Source organism: Falco punctatus (assembly GCF_963210335.1).
Source record: "Falco punctatus genome assembly, chromosome: 8".
NCBI classification, from domain to species: domain Eukaryota; kingdom Metazoa; phylum Chordata; class Aves; order Falconiformes; family Falconidae; genus Falco; species Falco punctatus.
Window position 1 is genome coordinate 31,562,275 of NC_137588.1, and position 13,246 is coordinate 31,575,520.

The 13,246-nt window shown below is 39.8% G+C and overlaps 1 protein-coding gene across 2 annotated transcripts in view; it reads right to left on the minus strand.

Moving 5' to 3' along the window:
- MYLK (myosin light chain kinase) overlaps positions 1 to 13,246 on the minus strand; it is a 216,812-nt gene that overhangs the window by 70,692 nt on the left and 132,874 nt on the right. For both annotated transcript variants that reach the window (XM_080399726.1, XM_080399727.1), the window contains 3 exons: positions 11,911 to 12,157; positions 4,180 to 4,260; positions 2,930 to 3,819 (listed from right to left, as the gene is read on the minus strand). In XM_080399726.1, coding sequence (XP_080255852.1) covers positions 2,930 to 3,819; positions 4,180 to 4,260; positions 11,911 to 12,157 — 1,218 coding nt within the window. The remainder of the gene's footprint in view (positions 1 to 2,929; positions 3,820 to 4,179; positions 4,261 to 11,910; positions 12,158 to 13,246) is intronic.

Genomic DNA, 13,246 nt, shown 5'->3' on the forward strand with positions numbered 1-13,246 from the left:
GTTCAGATAGCTAAGAATAGATCCAGTCTATCCACTTCCATAGCAGATTTTGTTGCTGAACACAAGAGGAAGAAGATCATACCAAAGAAATAAAAAATGGCTTTTGCGAGATCTAAGCCCATTAATGTGAGCTAGGTGCGTTTGCTCTGAATTCTTCTCCTTCCTCACAGACTCAGCCTTCTCTCAGCTGAGGATGACTTTAGGGGATTATCTCCAGAGCCCATTAAATGCTGCTCCAAGGTTGGCCAAAGGCACTGCTGCTGAAGGACATGACACCTGCGGCTGTGATGAACCTGTCTTTTCAGCATTTGGGGCAAAGGATGGAACTTGGGATTTTGGCACTGGGCTGCTGAGTACTGCATCCAATTTTATTGTTGCTTTCTATGTTTAAAGCTACTCCAAACACATTCTGTGAGGCTAAGCCTTACCGTTTCTCTATTGAACTGTATTTCCTGATATTCATCCTGAATTCATTATTTCTCAGTTCTAGACTGTAGCTTTAATTATTCCTTCTCTTCCTATGGTTCCTTCAACTATATATGTGTTCCTAATTAGAGGGAAAGAGAAAAAAATCAACCTCTAAGAAAACTGGAACTTACTTAAAGTATCATGTGTACCTAGTTCATTGCTTAACAGTTGGCACGAAAGCATCTCACGGGGGGAGAGCAGCAACACATTGTTCTCCAAATGCCAAAGCCAGCAGGTACTGTCAGGAAAAACCCTAAACTGACCATCATGCAATGCATCCCCTCAGTGTACCAAGGTTATGTAGTAAGGTTTGAAAAAAACCAGTTCTAATCCTCATTCCATTTCTTTCCATTAAAGGAGAAAACTGCATGGTTTACTTCCTTGTGTAATATTTCTAAGATCCTCTGCAAATATGTGCAAAAAGAAAGCATAGCTTTGAAGTGCTAATAATACCAACTACCTAAGCATGATACTAGTGTAATAATGTAGACACAACTCAAACATAAGGACAGTTTCTTCACTCCCTGCAAGAAGCTGTCCTGAAACAGTGGATTCCTTAGCCAGTGGTGGCCTTCATTCCTTACCTCTATGGAAAGGGCTGCTGAAGTGTGACATCCTGACAAAATGCCACCTCTGGGGTGTTATGACCAAGAGTGTCACCTAGCCCAGACAAACTGGATGAGACAAGTCACATGCCCTGCTCAGGCAGGTGGTAGAGCATTTTTGCACGTGAGAATTGCTTTACTGTGAACACAACTACACTGGATTTTCAGCTCCAGAGTACCATTTTATAAAGCAAATATGAGTTGGGGATTGTAACAGTCAATTACTCAGATTATATCTATCAAGTAAACAGCTCTCAGCAGCACCACAAGACTCAAGCTTTGAGACTTTAGGAGGCTCTACCATGGTCCAGAAGCTTTGCTACAGAGATGCTATCTGATCTACTATGACAGGAGGCATGAAACTTTGAGGTGTATAATTTCTTTTCACTCTGAGCAGCTCCAAGAAAACCCTTGAAAACTTGCTTCCAGCTGAAAGGCTGATGAAACTACAGTCTCTCACCTTCCTAATCCTGTTAGTCCTTTTTACAAGGATAGGATTTCCACCAGTCAACCTTTTGTCATGCATATGACAGTTACCCCTATTCTATATAGTCCCCTCTGGTGAAAATCATCATGTACTCACTCATAAATAAAATTTTTATGCTACTTCAGACACATGCCAGACACAATGCACCTGCTACCATCTCTCTCCACCTATTTACTTTGGTATCTCCTTAATGTAGTACTCAGGTACCTTCCCCGCCCCCTGCCCCCTGCCCGCCCCCCCCCCCCCTCCCCCCCCCCCCCCCCAAAGTCAATGTTTCTGATTGCATCCACTTTAAAAGAATCCTTATAGTTCAGTGCTTGGAATACTGCACAAAGATTCACTGGTTCTGGTGATCCATTGTGCATATCCATTTGGTTGTCATTTAATAACACTGAAAACAGTCTGGATTAAGTGACAAAAAACTCATAATTAAGAGTGCAGACCCCCGTGTCAAGCTATAGTTCTTGCTGTGAACATGAATATTTTTTTACTACAACGTGCAAGAATGTCATTCTCCATGTAATTTGCTCAGTGAAGAAGTTGGTTTCGTGGTGGTTGGGTTTTGTTTTTGTGGGGGTTTTTTTGTATTATCAGTTATTCTCTCTGTTTTTGTCCCAAGGAAATATATTTTGTCTAGACACAATATTAACTTTCATACAAAACCAGTTAGTAGGCTTTGATTATCCGGAATGTGGAATATAAAGAAATCAGTTTGACAACAGTAAGTGTTCCCTCTAAGGACTTTTACCAGACTCTGTACTGTTTTGAAATTAGTTAAAATTCATCAGACCAGTATGGTTCAAACATTTCAGTGTCTGTAAAGGCAACAGAATTATCTGTAGTGGGGCATTAAATAAACTGGAAATAAATTTTCAACTCTAATCTTAACTATGTAACTTGAAGTTGTAGTAATGTCTTTCTGTAACACAACCCTTTCTGGTTCTGTGCCTCTTATTGCAATAAAAAGCCTGAAATATTAAACATACAGAAGAATTAAATTAGAATTTGTAAACCAGCAATAATATTATTCTGTTTTCAATGTTCTAAATCCTTAGAGTTCAGCTTAAATAAACGTCATGTACCAGCTCCTTAAACAGTGTTAGCAATGTAAACAGCATTTAAAAATGCAAGAAGTTCAACTTTATAAAAATTACATCTGCAGGCTGTTAAAGGAGAATCTGCAAGAAATGTCAAACAATACTGTTCCTTGTGTACTCCACTGAAATAACAAGAAAGTTGCATCTGGAAACAGTTACTGGCACAAGACTTAAAAAAAGTATCGAGTTACCTTTAATGAACTAAATATTGTTAATCAAAAGCCGGATATACCAATGTGCCATCCAGCTGGCTTGTAATTCAATTAATTTACCTTCTTGGGAGATGACAATGGACTTTGATGATTTGATGACTTTGCTGTCTAGAGTCCAGGTGACAGCTGCAGTGGGATCAGAGGAAATCCGACATTGTAAGACCAATTTTTCACCATCTACTACTTGAGCATCCTGAAGCTTCTCTGTAAAGGAGGGTGCTGTTCCTTTGCTTACTGGTGGTTTGCTTGCTGTTGGTTTGTTTTCAGCTTTTTTCCCAATTATTCCACCATCCACGACTGCACACCCATGTTCACAATTTCTGTCATTCTTCTCTTCTTTTTTCACTGCTGGTTTGGTAACAGGGGCTTGAGAATTGGGGGTTGCATTCTGGGCTTCAGAATTGGTGCGGGCATTTGGTGTTGGGGTGCTAGCACTGCCATTCTCTGCAGGTGGCTTTTTCTTGGAGCCCAGCACAGATCTGAAATCTGTAATGGCTGGTTTAGGAGGTGGCACCTTCTCTGGCAATGGGGTTTTTGGGGTGCCTTTCTTGGCCAGCACAGAGCGGAAGTCCACCTGCTGAGGAGCATGAACCTTCCTTTCCTCCTCTGACAAGGTCTTGGGTTTGACCTGCCGCTGCAGGTTTGCTCGGAAGTCCATTTGCTCGGCTGGGATTTCTTTCAGTTCCTCCTCAGAAAAACTTTTGGTGCTGACTTTCTTGCCTAAAATATCACGGAAATCAAGTTGCTCAGCTTCCTGCTGCCTCAGGCTCTCCTCTGTGTGTTCCCGAGTTTCCACTCGCCTCTTTAGCACACCTCGGACGTCTTCCTGCTCTTCCTCAGCTGGTCTAGATTCACTGATGTTCTTTTGGAAGCCACTTGTTCTACCAAATGTTAGTTTACCATGATCTCCACCATCTCTTCGGTCTCCAGAGCTGGCTGATTCCCTCCCACTATGATCCGAAAAAGAAAAGAAGAGAGAGAGCCAGGAAAGGGGCTGGTTTAAAAATGTCAGGGAAAGATCTCAGAGCAGGAACAAAATGTGTTTATAGAAGGGGAGGTTGATTAGAGGAGCACACTCCATTAGTTTGTTGCATCAATGATGACTTCAGGAGCCATATAAGGGCACAAACAAAAAAGATCTTCTCTACTCTGGCTTGGTACGATGTGCTTAGTCTGTATGATGAAAACAATTTGTTGGGTCACATTTGGGGATTAGGTTGAACAGCAGCCAGCCTGGGTCTGTAAGGGCAGGGAATTAACGGAGCAAAAAATAGAACCCACCCATGCAAGTCCCTGGGAAAAATACTCACTCTCTGAGCATTTCTGCTGTGGAAACTGAACTCTCCCGCAGCATCAGAGACACCTGGCAGCTGCATTCTCCAACTTGGTTCCTGAAATATTTCAGTGAAATCAGTAAAGCAGAGGTTCCTTCTTTGAAAACTGTAACTTCCCTGACATATATGATTGTGTATTGCACTATAGCAGCCCATCCCCAGTGTGGCATCCTCCTTTCCTATGCTAAGCATTGCAGTGGTTGACTGAGTGCATTTGGTCCCCTTATATTTGGAGCCAAGCGATCTCAAATAGCTTTTACTGATCTGTTGCTGTCTACACTGGGAATAACATACTCCCTGAACAAAAATCAAAGCAATTTACAGAAAGAAACAGCTGCAAACAAACAAGCTGAAGGAAAACAAATACAAAAGCTGGAAAATCAAGGCAGAGGAAGGGTCTGTTTTGCAAAGTTGAAAATCTTTCCAGCTCTGCCTACTGTTTATTTATTCAAACCCAAGCTCTTAAGTTTTCCAGTGTTAAGATATTAAAAGCAGGGTCTCATTTCCTTCCCTCCCCCCTGGCCCAACCAATCAGCAAAACCCATCTACATGGATTGCTCCAGCCTGTACATGTTTATATTAAAAAACATAAAAGTGTCACCATATATGGTACTGAGTACTTATTCTTCCTTTTGTAGAGGAATACCATGGATGCCTTCTGGAAAGGGCTCCCATTAAAGAATTCATTTAAAACGCTCCCCCCGCCCCCACTGCTCCCTCCCTCCTGTAGATATATCATTCTTCTATCCCCAAACAGCTCTTCTCCACTTAAGACAGGAGATGCCAAAAGCAAAATTTAACTCCCCCAGGGCAGCAGTTGTGTAACTGTTGCCACTGCTCCCCTGAACTGCTGTTAAAAAAGCAGACTTGAATTGATTAAGGACTAGAGATATCTTTTATTAGTGGAAACAGTTCTATCCTTCCCAGTTTAAGCTTGTAAATGGACTACAAACTCTTGGATGATTTTTCTTTTTTTAAGCAAAAATATTTTTTGCTACTGAAAACATTTATTGGACATTAGCAAAACACATGTGCAATGGGGGAAGGAAGGAAAGAGAGGCAGGTTTTCACAGCTGTATTCTCCTTTTGAAAGACTTGCTGTAAGAGCACCTTCAAGTCTACTTTGCCCTGAAGCTTAAAACGCAGACTCAGGGTTGCCTTTCTGTTTGCCATAAGCAGATTGTCTGGCCTGTTTTTTAGATGGTGCACAGAAATACATTCCTAGATAGGGCTCTGTTTGGGTGAATAAACTATAATTTCACCCATTTGAAACTTGCAATGAAGTCACATGGTAGACAAGATGATTAACACAGATGCAGCACTACGTTATGTCTTTATAATAGCAATTAGTGCCATCACCTTTTCAGATCGATTTCCCTTGCTTACTGTTGCTTTAGAAAATGAAACAGTGGATCAGCCTAATACGAAAATCAAGCCTTTAACACTAAGAAGAAATTGGTGGGGTTAACCGAAGTAACTGGATTGCAATGTAAAGGCCCTGCTGCGTAGGAACACATCTTAGTTGACCTTAAGACCATTAACAAGAAGCCATAGAAATGTTTTCAGCACTTGATATCCAACCAGTCAGAATATGTACACTAGAAACTGTTATTGGAGGCAATGTGTAAGGACAGCACTGAAAGCCATAACCCTAATTTCCTTCAATACAAAAGACTAGAGATACAACTGAGTGCCAAACAGAAACTGTCCAAATGGCAGAAGCGCATCCATGTCAATGCAGAGAGTACTTAAGTCCTGCCCTTGAAACCTGCCATTCTTACTTCCTCCTATATGTGACCTCCACTTGGAAGCAAGAGAAATGGAAAGAAGGAAAGACAAATGGCAAGATAGAGAACTGCATGTCACCTCCTCCCAACACACTGCTTGGTACCAAATGATGGCAGGGTGCCAACATTGCTGGAAACCTGTCATCTTCAAACAGTGCATTTCAAACTGGTCGCATTTGCCCTGTTGAAACTCATGAATTTTCTTCCTGCTTCTCCGAAGCTTTTAAGAAAAACACTCACACTCTGAAACTTCTTATTCACCAGTGCTACAGGACTGTTAGCAGGCTGTTGGTTCCCAGAAGATACCTCCCTTTTAGGACTTAAAACCAATCCAAAGCTGACAAAATAGGAGGAGCCATGAAAGCTGAAGTACAGACGATTTATAGCATACTTGAAATAGGCAGGCACCACTCCTCAGCTTCTGTCCTGACTGTATGGCAAAAAAATTTGCCCACAAGAATTGTGTCGTCAGTGGGAGAGGTTGAAGTAACATAGACAGCACTCTCCCAGGAGAGTGATCTAGGGATACTGAAAGTGGTTCTGACCACTGTGAAGAATAGTAGCATTTCTGCAGGACCCATTTCTGCAACGCATCTTCCCTCTGCAAATTCTTCACATGTGCAAAGAAGCAAATAAGGAAGGCAAAGTAAACCTTGCTAAACTAAGCTGGTTTTCACAGGGTTTGGAAAATAAAGGGGGGGGGGGGGGGGGTAAGAAAGCAGGAGAGCATTTTGTTCTTTCTATTTTTAAAACCTTGGGAAGCGCTTACAAATTATGGCAACAGTGGGACATAGAAGTACCTAGACAGAAAAGTTGTTCACAAAGTAGTTTATTGATCTTTGATCATGATTTCTGATTCAAGTGGATGGCTGGAAACTAGACCACTGGATAGAAACCTTCAGTCTGTGTCCAGTTGATCATATCCCTGTTGAAAAGCGTAGCCTTCTCAGGGAAAGTCCTGCTTATAGTCAAATCAGAGTGAGGTTTGTTACTGATTTTAGGAGCAAAGAGAACATAAATTTGTCTTCTGAATTCAGTTGCAGAGTCTAAAAAGATGAAGTTAATAACACTGACCCACCTTGGAGATCACAAGATGGAAAAAGAGACACAAGCCAAGAAAAATTAAGAAGGACTGGATGGTTTAGACGCTAAACTCAATCAAGAATAATTCTGGAAACTTTGTAAATGTTTTTACATTTACGCAATTTCAGACTCTAGGCAAAGCAAGATGCATAGGGACAGTTAGAAAAAAAATAGAGCTTTGCAGTACACAAACACTACTTCAAGTCTTTCATGTCTCTGCTGTTTTGAAGCCTGGCAATAACAATATTACTTCTGCAACTTCTCCTTATTGGCATTTTATCAACAGAACCCTAGACAAAGAAAGATGTTAGTGGCTCTTTTATTGTGGAATAACAACAGACATGGATAAAACCTATGCTCAGTAGCTATGCTGTAAAGAAGTATCTGGAAGGTTTTTTTGCCTGACTTTTGCAGGATTGTTTTGTAGAATGCCCATGTACAGGACTTATCTTTAAAATGTCAAGGAATAACAATAAAAAACCCCACCAAAAACAAATAAAACCCCAGCTGCAAAGCCTGAAGCAATTTTAAAAATAGCTCTCTGTCCTATTGTGGGATCAGTTTTCCCTGGAATGGCTTTTATGTCCAAAATATCTTGAAATACTAGTTTCTTGGCAGAATTTACTTGAATATTTTCACTGAACCTTAGATGAGACTTATTGTCTGCATGTCGCTAGGAAGCACTCTCTGGAGGAAGAGGAAAAAAAGCATTGTTAATTATAGTGTGGGGTCACACCAAAAATTCCTACTGGTCTACCAAGTGTAAAACAACTATTGCAAAGCAAATTATGTTTTATTAAGAATGAACTGAAAGAGACAAAGAAGTTGATCCCTACCTATAGCTCATGCTTCAGTGTAGGTAATGGCAAAGCCTCAGAATGACTTTTTGCAACTTTTTTGTGAGTTACTTAAATGGAGAGAAAGTCCAGACTCCATGAAGTTTAACCCCCCCAAAAACAACTAATCTACTGGATCACAACTTTAGCTGACATAAAGCAGAGCAGCTCTACTAGCTTCAAAGAGGACACACTGATTTACCTCACTTGGGGGTTTGTCCAAACAAAGGGTTTGTACCTGAAAGACCAATAATTTTATTTGCATTTTACAGCATTGAGTGGGGGAATGGAACATGAAGGGGTCATGTTTTTCTTTCCTAAAAATAGGCAACGTGCAGATAGCAGAAAACAAGGTTTGCAAACTGTATTTTACAGAAAGACAGAACTATATTTCCTCTTTAGTGTAATGGAATGTAATCTTACAAAGGCTTTTTATATAACCTGAACTGCAGAGTATTCAAAGTGCCACTGATTTAAAGGATGAATGTTTACCTCTGATTTTAATCAGATTATCAGAATCTCTAAATAAGATTAATCAACACTAACCAAACTTTGTAGAAGATGAAATCCAGGAGAAGAGAAATACTTAATGTCAGAGAAGGCAAAGGTTAACAAAGCAGATGATTTGTTTGAAGAACTGCAGGAGGGTTTCTGAGGTCTCTCATGTTGACTGTGCTTTTATAAAGACAAAGGCTTTGCTCAACAGTCTCTGTCCAGTACTCCCAGACTCTCTGCTTACCTTTTCATTTATGATGTACACACTGACTGAAAGAACATGAGAAAGTCATACTGGGGTAAAAGGATACCAGTGCTTGCATCCCTGGAGGGATGCAAAGGAAAGGGAGAGAGAAAGATGTCTGTGGTTTTCTGAGTCAACAGCCAATTGTTATTTCCCATTTCAATCATGATGGTTTCACAGGTGTTCTGACTGATTTCTTAGCCCTCAGCTGCATGGGCCAGCATTCTGAAGGCTTTAATGTTCACATTTCAACAGATGAACCACAGTACTGGGTGAATCAGTTGTTTTTATATTTATGCAACGCCATTCCTTGTGGCCTGAGCATTAACAGGCTCAATGGAACATTATTAGGACAATTAAAATGAAGAATGCAAGTGTAGAGGAATCAGAGGTCTGCGGAGGTTTAAAACAAAGACCAGCAGAGGCTATAATGACTGCCCTCTTAAAAGTGAGACTTAGTCTGCTGTGTAGTAAAAAGCAAACACATATACTAAATAATGTTGAGGTATGGTAAGACAGAAAAACAACCAGCAATCATTGATGGATCACACTAGGATTACATCGGGCTACACACCCTTGCCAGCTCACTCTGATGAAAGGAGAAAGAACTAGAGACACACAGATCTTTTGTTAAACCCGATTTTTTAAGACCAGAGTTTTAATTTGTGAGCAACCAACACAAAAGGAGAATTGTGGAGGTTTTAAGACAGAATTTAGAGCTTAAGAATAGTGGAGAAGAAAATTGGAAAATAATTAACACTGGTAGGAAAACATGCCCAGATTAAATTAAGGGAGTTGGAGAAGGAATGACTCCCTAGAAGCAGCTATGCAACATGCTTCTAAAATTAATACAAGAAAAGAAGCTGCACATTTTATTTGAAAAAAAAAATGATTATGTTTAAAAACAGCCCACTGTCAACTTCTCTATAAACTCCTCAGTGAATTGACTTGTGGTTTTTTAGTTATTCCATATTTTTAATGGACTTTGTAGGAGTTTTTGAAAGACAGGCACCAAATGCAGCTCTCCTCCTCTCAGGTACCGTTAAGACTGTTTCTGAATATATAAACAATTCTCAATCAAGTATTCAAGACAAATGCAAGCAGTTAGAAAGCTATTTAGACAAGATTATTTGCTGCTGAAAATTATTTTAGCTCTATTGCAAACCTGAAGTTATACAGCTGACATTTGGCTCCTTGGATATTCCTGAGGCAGTTACTTCTCTGTTACTCATAGTATACAAGCAACTGCCTAAAAGCGTATAGCTTTCTGTTCCCCACACAGTAACTGAAATTTTACAAATGACAGCAGGGTAAAAGGAGTTATCAGCATTCCCCTTGCTTTAATTACAGCATAGCTGTACTCATTATTAGATTAGAAAAAGCCAACATGAATGCACTGATCTTTGAGGGATGCCCAATTATTTCTCCAGTACAAGGATTAGAGAATAACTGGAAGTAACATGTAATCTGCTACGTTGTTTTCTAGCTACAACTTTACTTCTCATCCCACCCAAAAAATTGTTCTCCCTTGCTGATTTTCTGAAATAACTTGTTTTCGAAGTGTACATTCTGTTATATTCTCCAGCTATGATAATGTCAGACTTCCACTTTGACAAATGCCTTCAGTGATGAATTTGGCCTGGTGATCACCAGCTACACCTAATCACTATGGTCGACTTGCTTAAGTCAGTCACAAAAAATCTTCCACAAAGCTCTCTTGGCTCTCCTTTGTGTTTCCTGTTCTCTTTCCTTCTTCCATCCCTGAAATTTTGCCGAAATATCTAATTCTTTTTCAGTTTAAGTGAAATCAGCAGCATATAAGAGAAGATGCCCATGACCAGAGACACATACCTAAGTGTGGAAATGCACCAGCAGAAGGTAGCAATTCTCACAGTTCGGCCTGCTCTCTCATGTAGAGGTTAGTGACCTTAATGAAGTTGAACTGGCATTTCTAATCCTACCAGAGGTATTAAGTGTTAAAAATGCCACTGATCCCCCAAGAGATTTTTCTTAGGTGCAAGGATGTATGGAGACATGACCTGTGCAAATCTGCAGTTTGTGAATGCTGGGCTGATTACAAACAAGCCAATTACTCTGAAATTAGTCACTTCACAATTTATTGCAGAGTATGAAGGGTCTGAATCTACTGAAGAGCTTATTTGCAAAGAGGTCATGGCACATACAGTTCTACCTACAGAAATGTTAGTAGTAAGACTTGAAATTAAGCGTAGAAACACTTAATTGTAGGAAATCCTGGTATACAATAGCTATAATTTTCTAAATCACTCTTTTCTGGTGGAAAGTGAGTTCCTCATCTGACTTTAAATACTAAAATATACTGAAGCTAGTTTGTGGGTGCCTGTGATAGTCTATGGAAACATACTTTAGAGCTAGGCTTCTACACAGTGACATGTCCATCATTTGGGCAACACTGGATGGAAAATAAACGATAACTATAAAATATTAAACTCCCTGTTTAGAGGATAAACAGGTTACATCTACTAAGAAATGCTCTCTCTCCCTAAAGTTGTACGGTAAGTTTTCTATAAACACATAGGTGATATGTAATTACACCCAACCTTCACCTTTGGAGGTGGAAAATGCTGTGGCACTTTCTACAAGGTAAAGAACCAACAAATCTGTTTCTTCATTTAAAGGACAGTTATTTTACCAGGAAAAAAATATTCAAAACAGCGCTTAAAAATTTTATAGGAATGACAAATAGTTCAAAGCACCAAAGTGCCTAATTTCAAAGATACACCAGAAAAAGGAGACTACAACTTCCATATAAAATTCAGACATTTCAAACAAGCCCAGGGAACACCTTCTCCCCTATGGATCACAGTCTTGCAGAACAGGCCTTCCTGGTCAGATAGTTCCCGTGGAAAGCAGGCATCCTTACAAATATTCAGAGATGGCAAACATGATAAATAGTATCTCCAAAATCAAGACATTGGTTGTGGTTTCCTTGCTAAAACCCCAAATTGCTTCTCATACTACTGCCACAAAGCTTTGTTTTTCAGGATCACAAAAGGAAACTCTATAGTGCTCTGTCCTTCTTTCTGACCCTTCTTGTGTTTCCTCTTTACTCTGTGAGTTTTATTAGTTCTTTTCATCCCTCAGAAATAGTTTGTTCCTTTAGTACCCTACTGTGTTGTATGAACAGAAGAGAGCTCTTGTCTTCTTCAGGTGGGAATTTCAACTTGAGGGTAAATGTAAGTAATTGTTCCTAGGGAACAAGCTCTTTTCATAGCAGACATACCTGAGCTGAATTTCATACTGCCCTGCATGACGAGACTGCACATTCCTCAAGATCAGTGTGAAGATGTCTTCATTTTGCAGAATTTCACATGCTGTTCCTGGCATTATTTCTTGCCCGTCTTTGAACCAGTGAACAGTGGGGAAAGGATCTCCAGCAATGGCACAGGATATAAGAACACTTTGCCCAGGCGCTGCTGTCACTGATCTCGGTTTGCTAATGAACCAGGGCTGAATACCATCCTGAGGTTCTGTCGTTTACAAACACAGTTTATGAATCAGGAGAAAATGCCAAGCTTGAATGTAACTAATAACTAACTGGTCTCAGGTAAAACAATCACAGACAAACAAAGCTATTTTGAACATGCAGGGTCGAAGTGTTTAATGTGAAAATAAGTCAGGCTCTAATTTTGGAAATAGCTTGTGTCAATACTAAAATTAATCAGTTACTTAGTACTTTCCTGACAGGATCCAGGCTTATATTAAAAGCAAAACAAAGAGACTTTAAAGCTGCCCTAAAAGGAATCTTGAAGATTTGTCCTTAGAGAATACGGGTAGGAATAGCTTTAAGGGCAAGTGACAGTACTATGACTGCTGTGAAGTTGAGAGCTCATGTAATAAATCATCATTAACAATTGCATAAAATTGTGTTTAATATAGAAGACTGACCCTAAGGCTAGATCTCAGAGGAGCTTAGAGAATGGAGCAAGTTCTGAATTCAGAGCAGACAGTGACAACAGGCTACAGATCCACCCCTGGAGGCACAGCTCCCTGAAGTCCTGGGGTTAAGATCCTTTACATTAAAAGCAATAAAAGCCTCCCATTGATTTCCAATAATTCTCAGTAATTGCTATGGGAAAATTTTGGCACACAGTAAGATTAGATGAAGTCTCCTGTCATGAAGGTAGTGAATGCCCAATCACAGAAAGTTTGTAGATACTTCAGTGTTTACTGTGGGATTTACATCATATGTGGAGATTCAAAGCCAATTTTTTTGAAGCTAGTTCTCAAATTGCAGAAACCATGTGTTCCTGCTACCACTATAATGCTAATATTAAAACCAGGATACCTGGCATACCTGGCTCCTAGACAGCTTTTCCAAATACTCAAGGCTTTAATTAGAAAGAAAAACATCATTAAATGGTTTACATTAAGTCCATAGCTCAGTAAGCCTTATAGTTATAATCTGAAGCTGTATTTAGCAGAAGTTTTGCACTGTCCCTATGAATAGGACTTAGGAATGCATTTTTGAAATAGTAACATAATGTTCCTGAGTGAGAAGATTTTTTTAAAGTTGCTTCTGCTCAGTATCCTCTTTAATTCAGATGTAGAGACTGAGA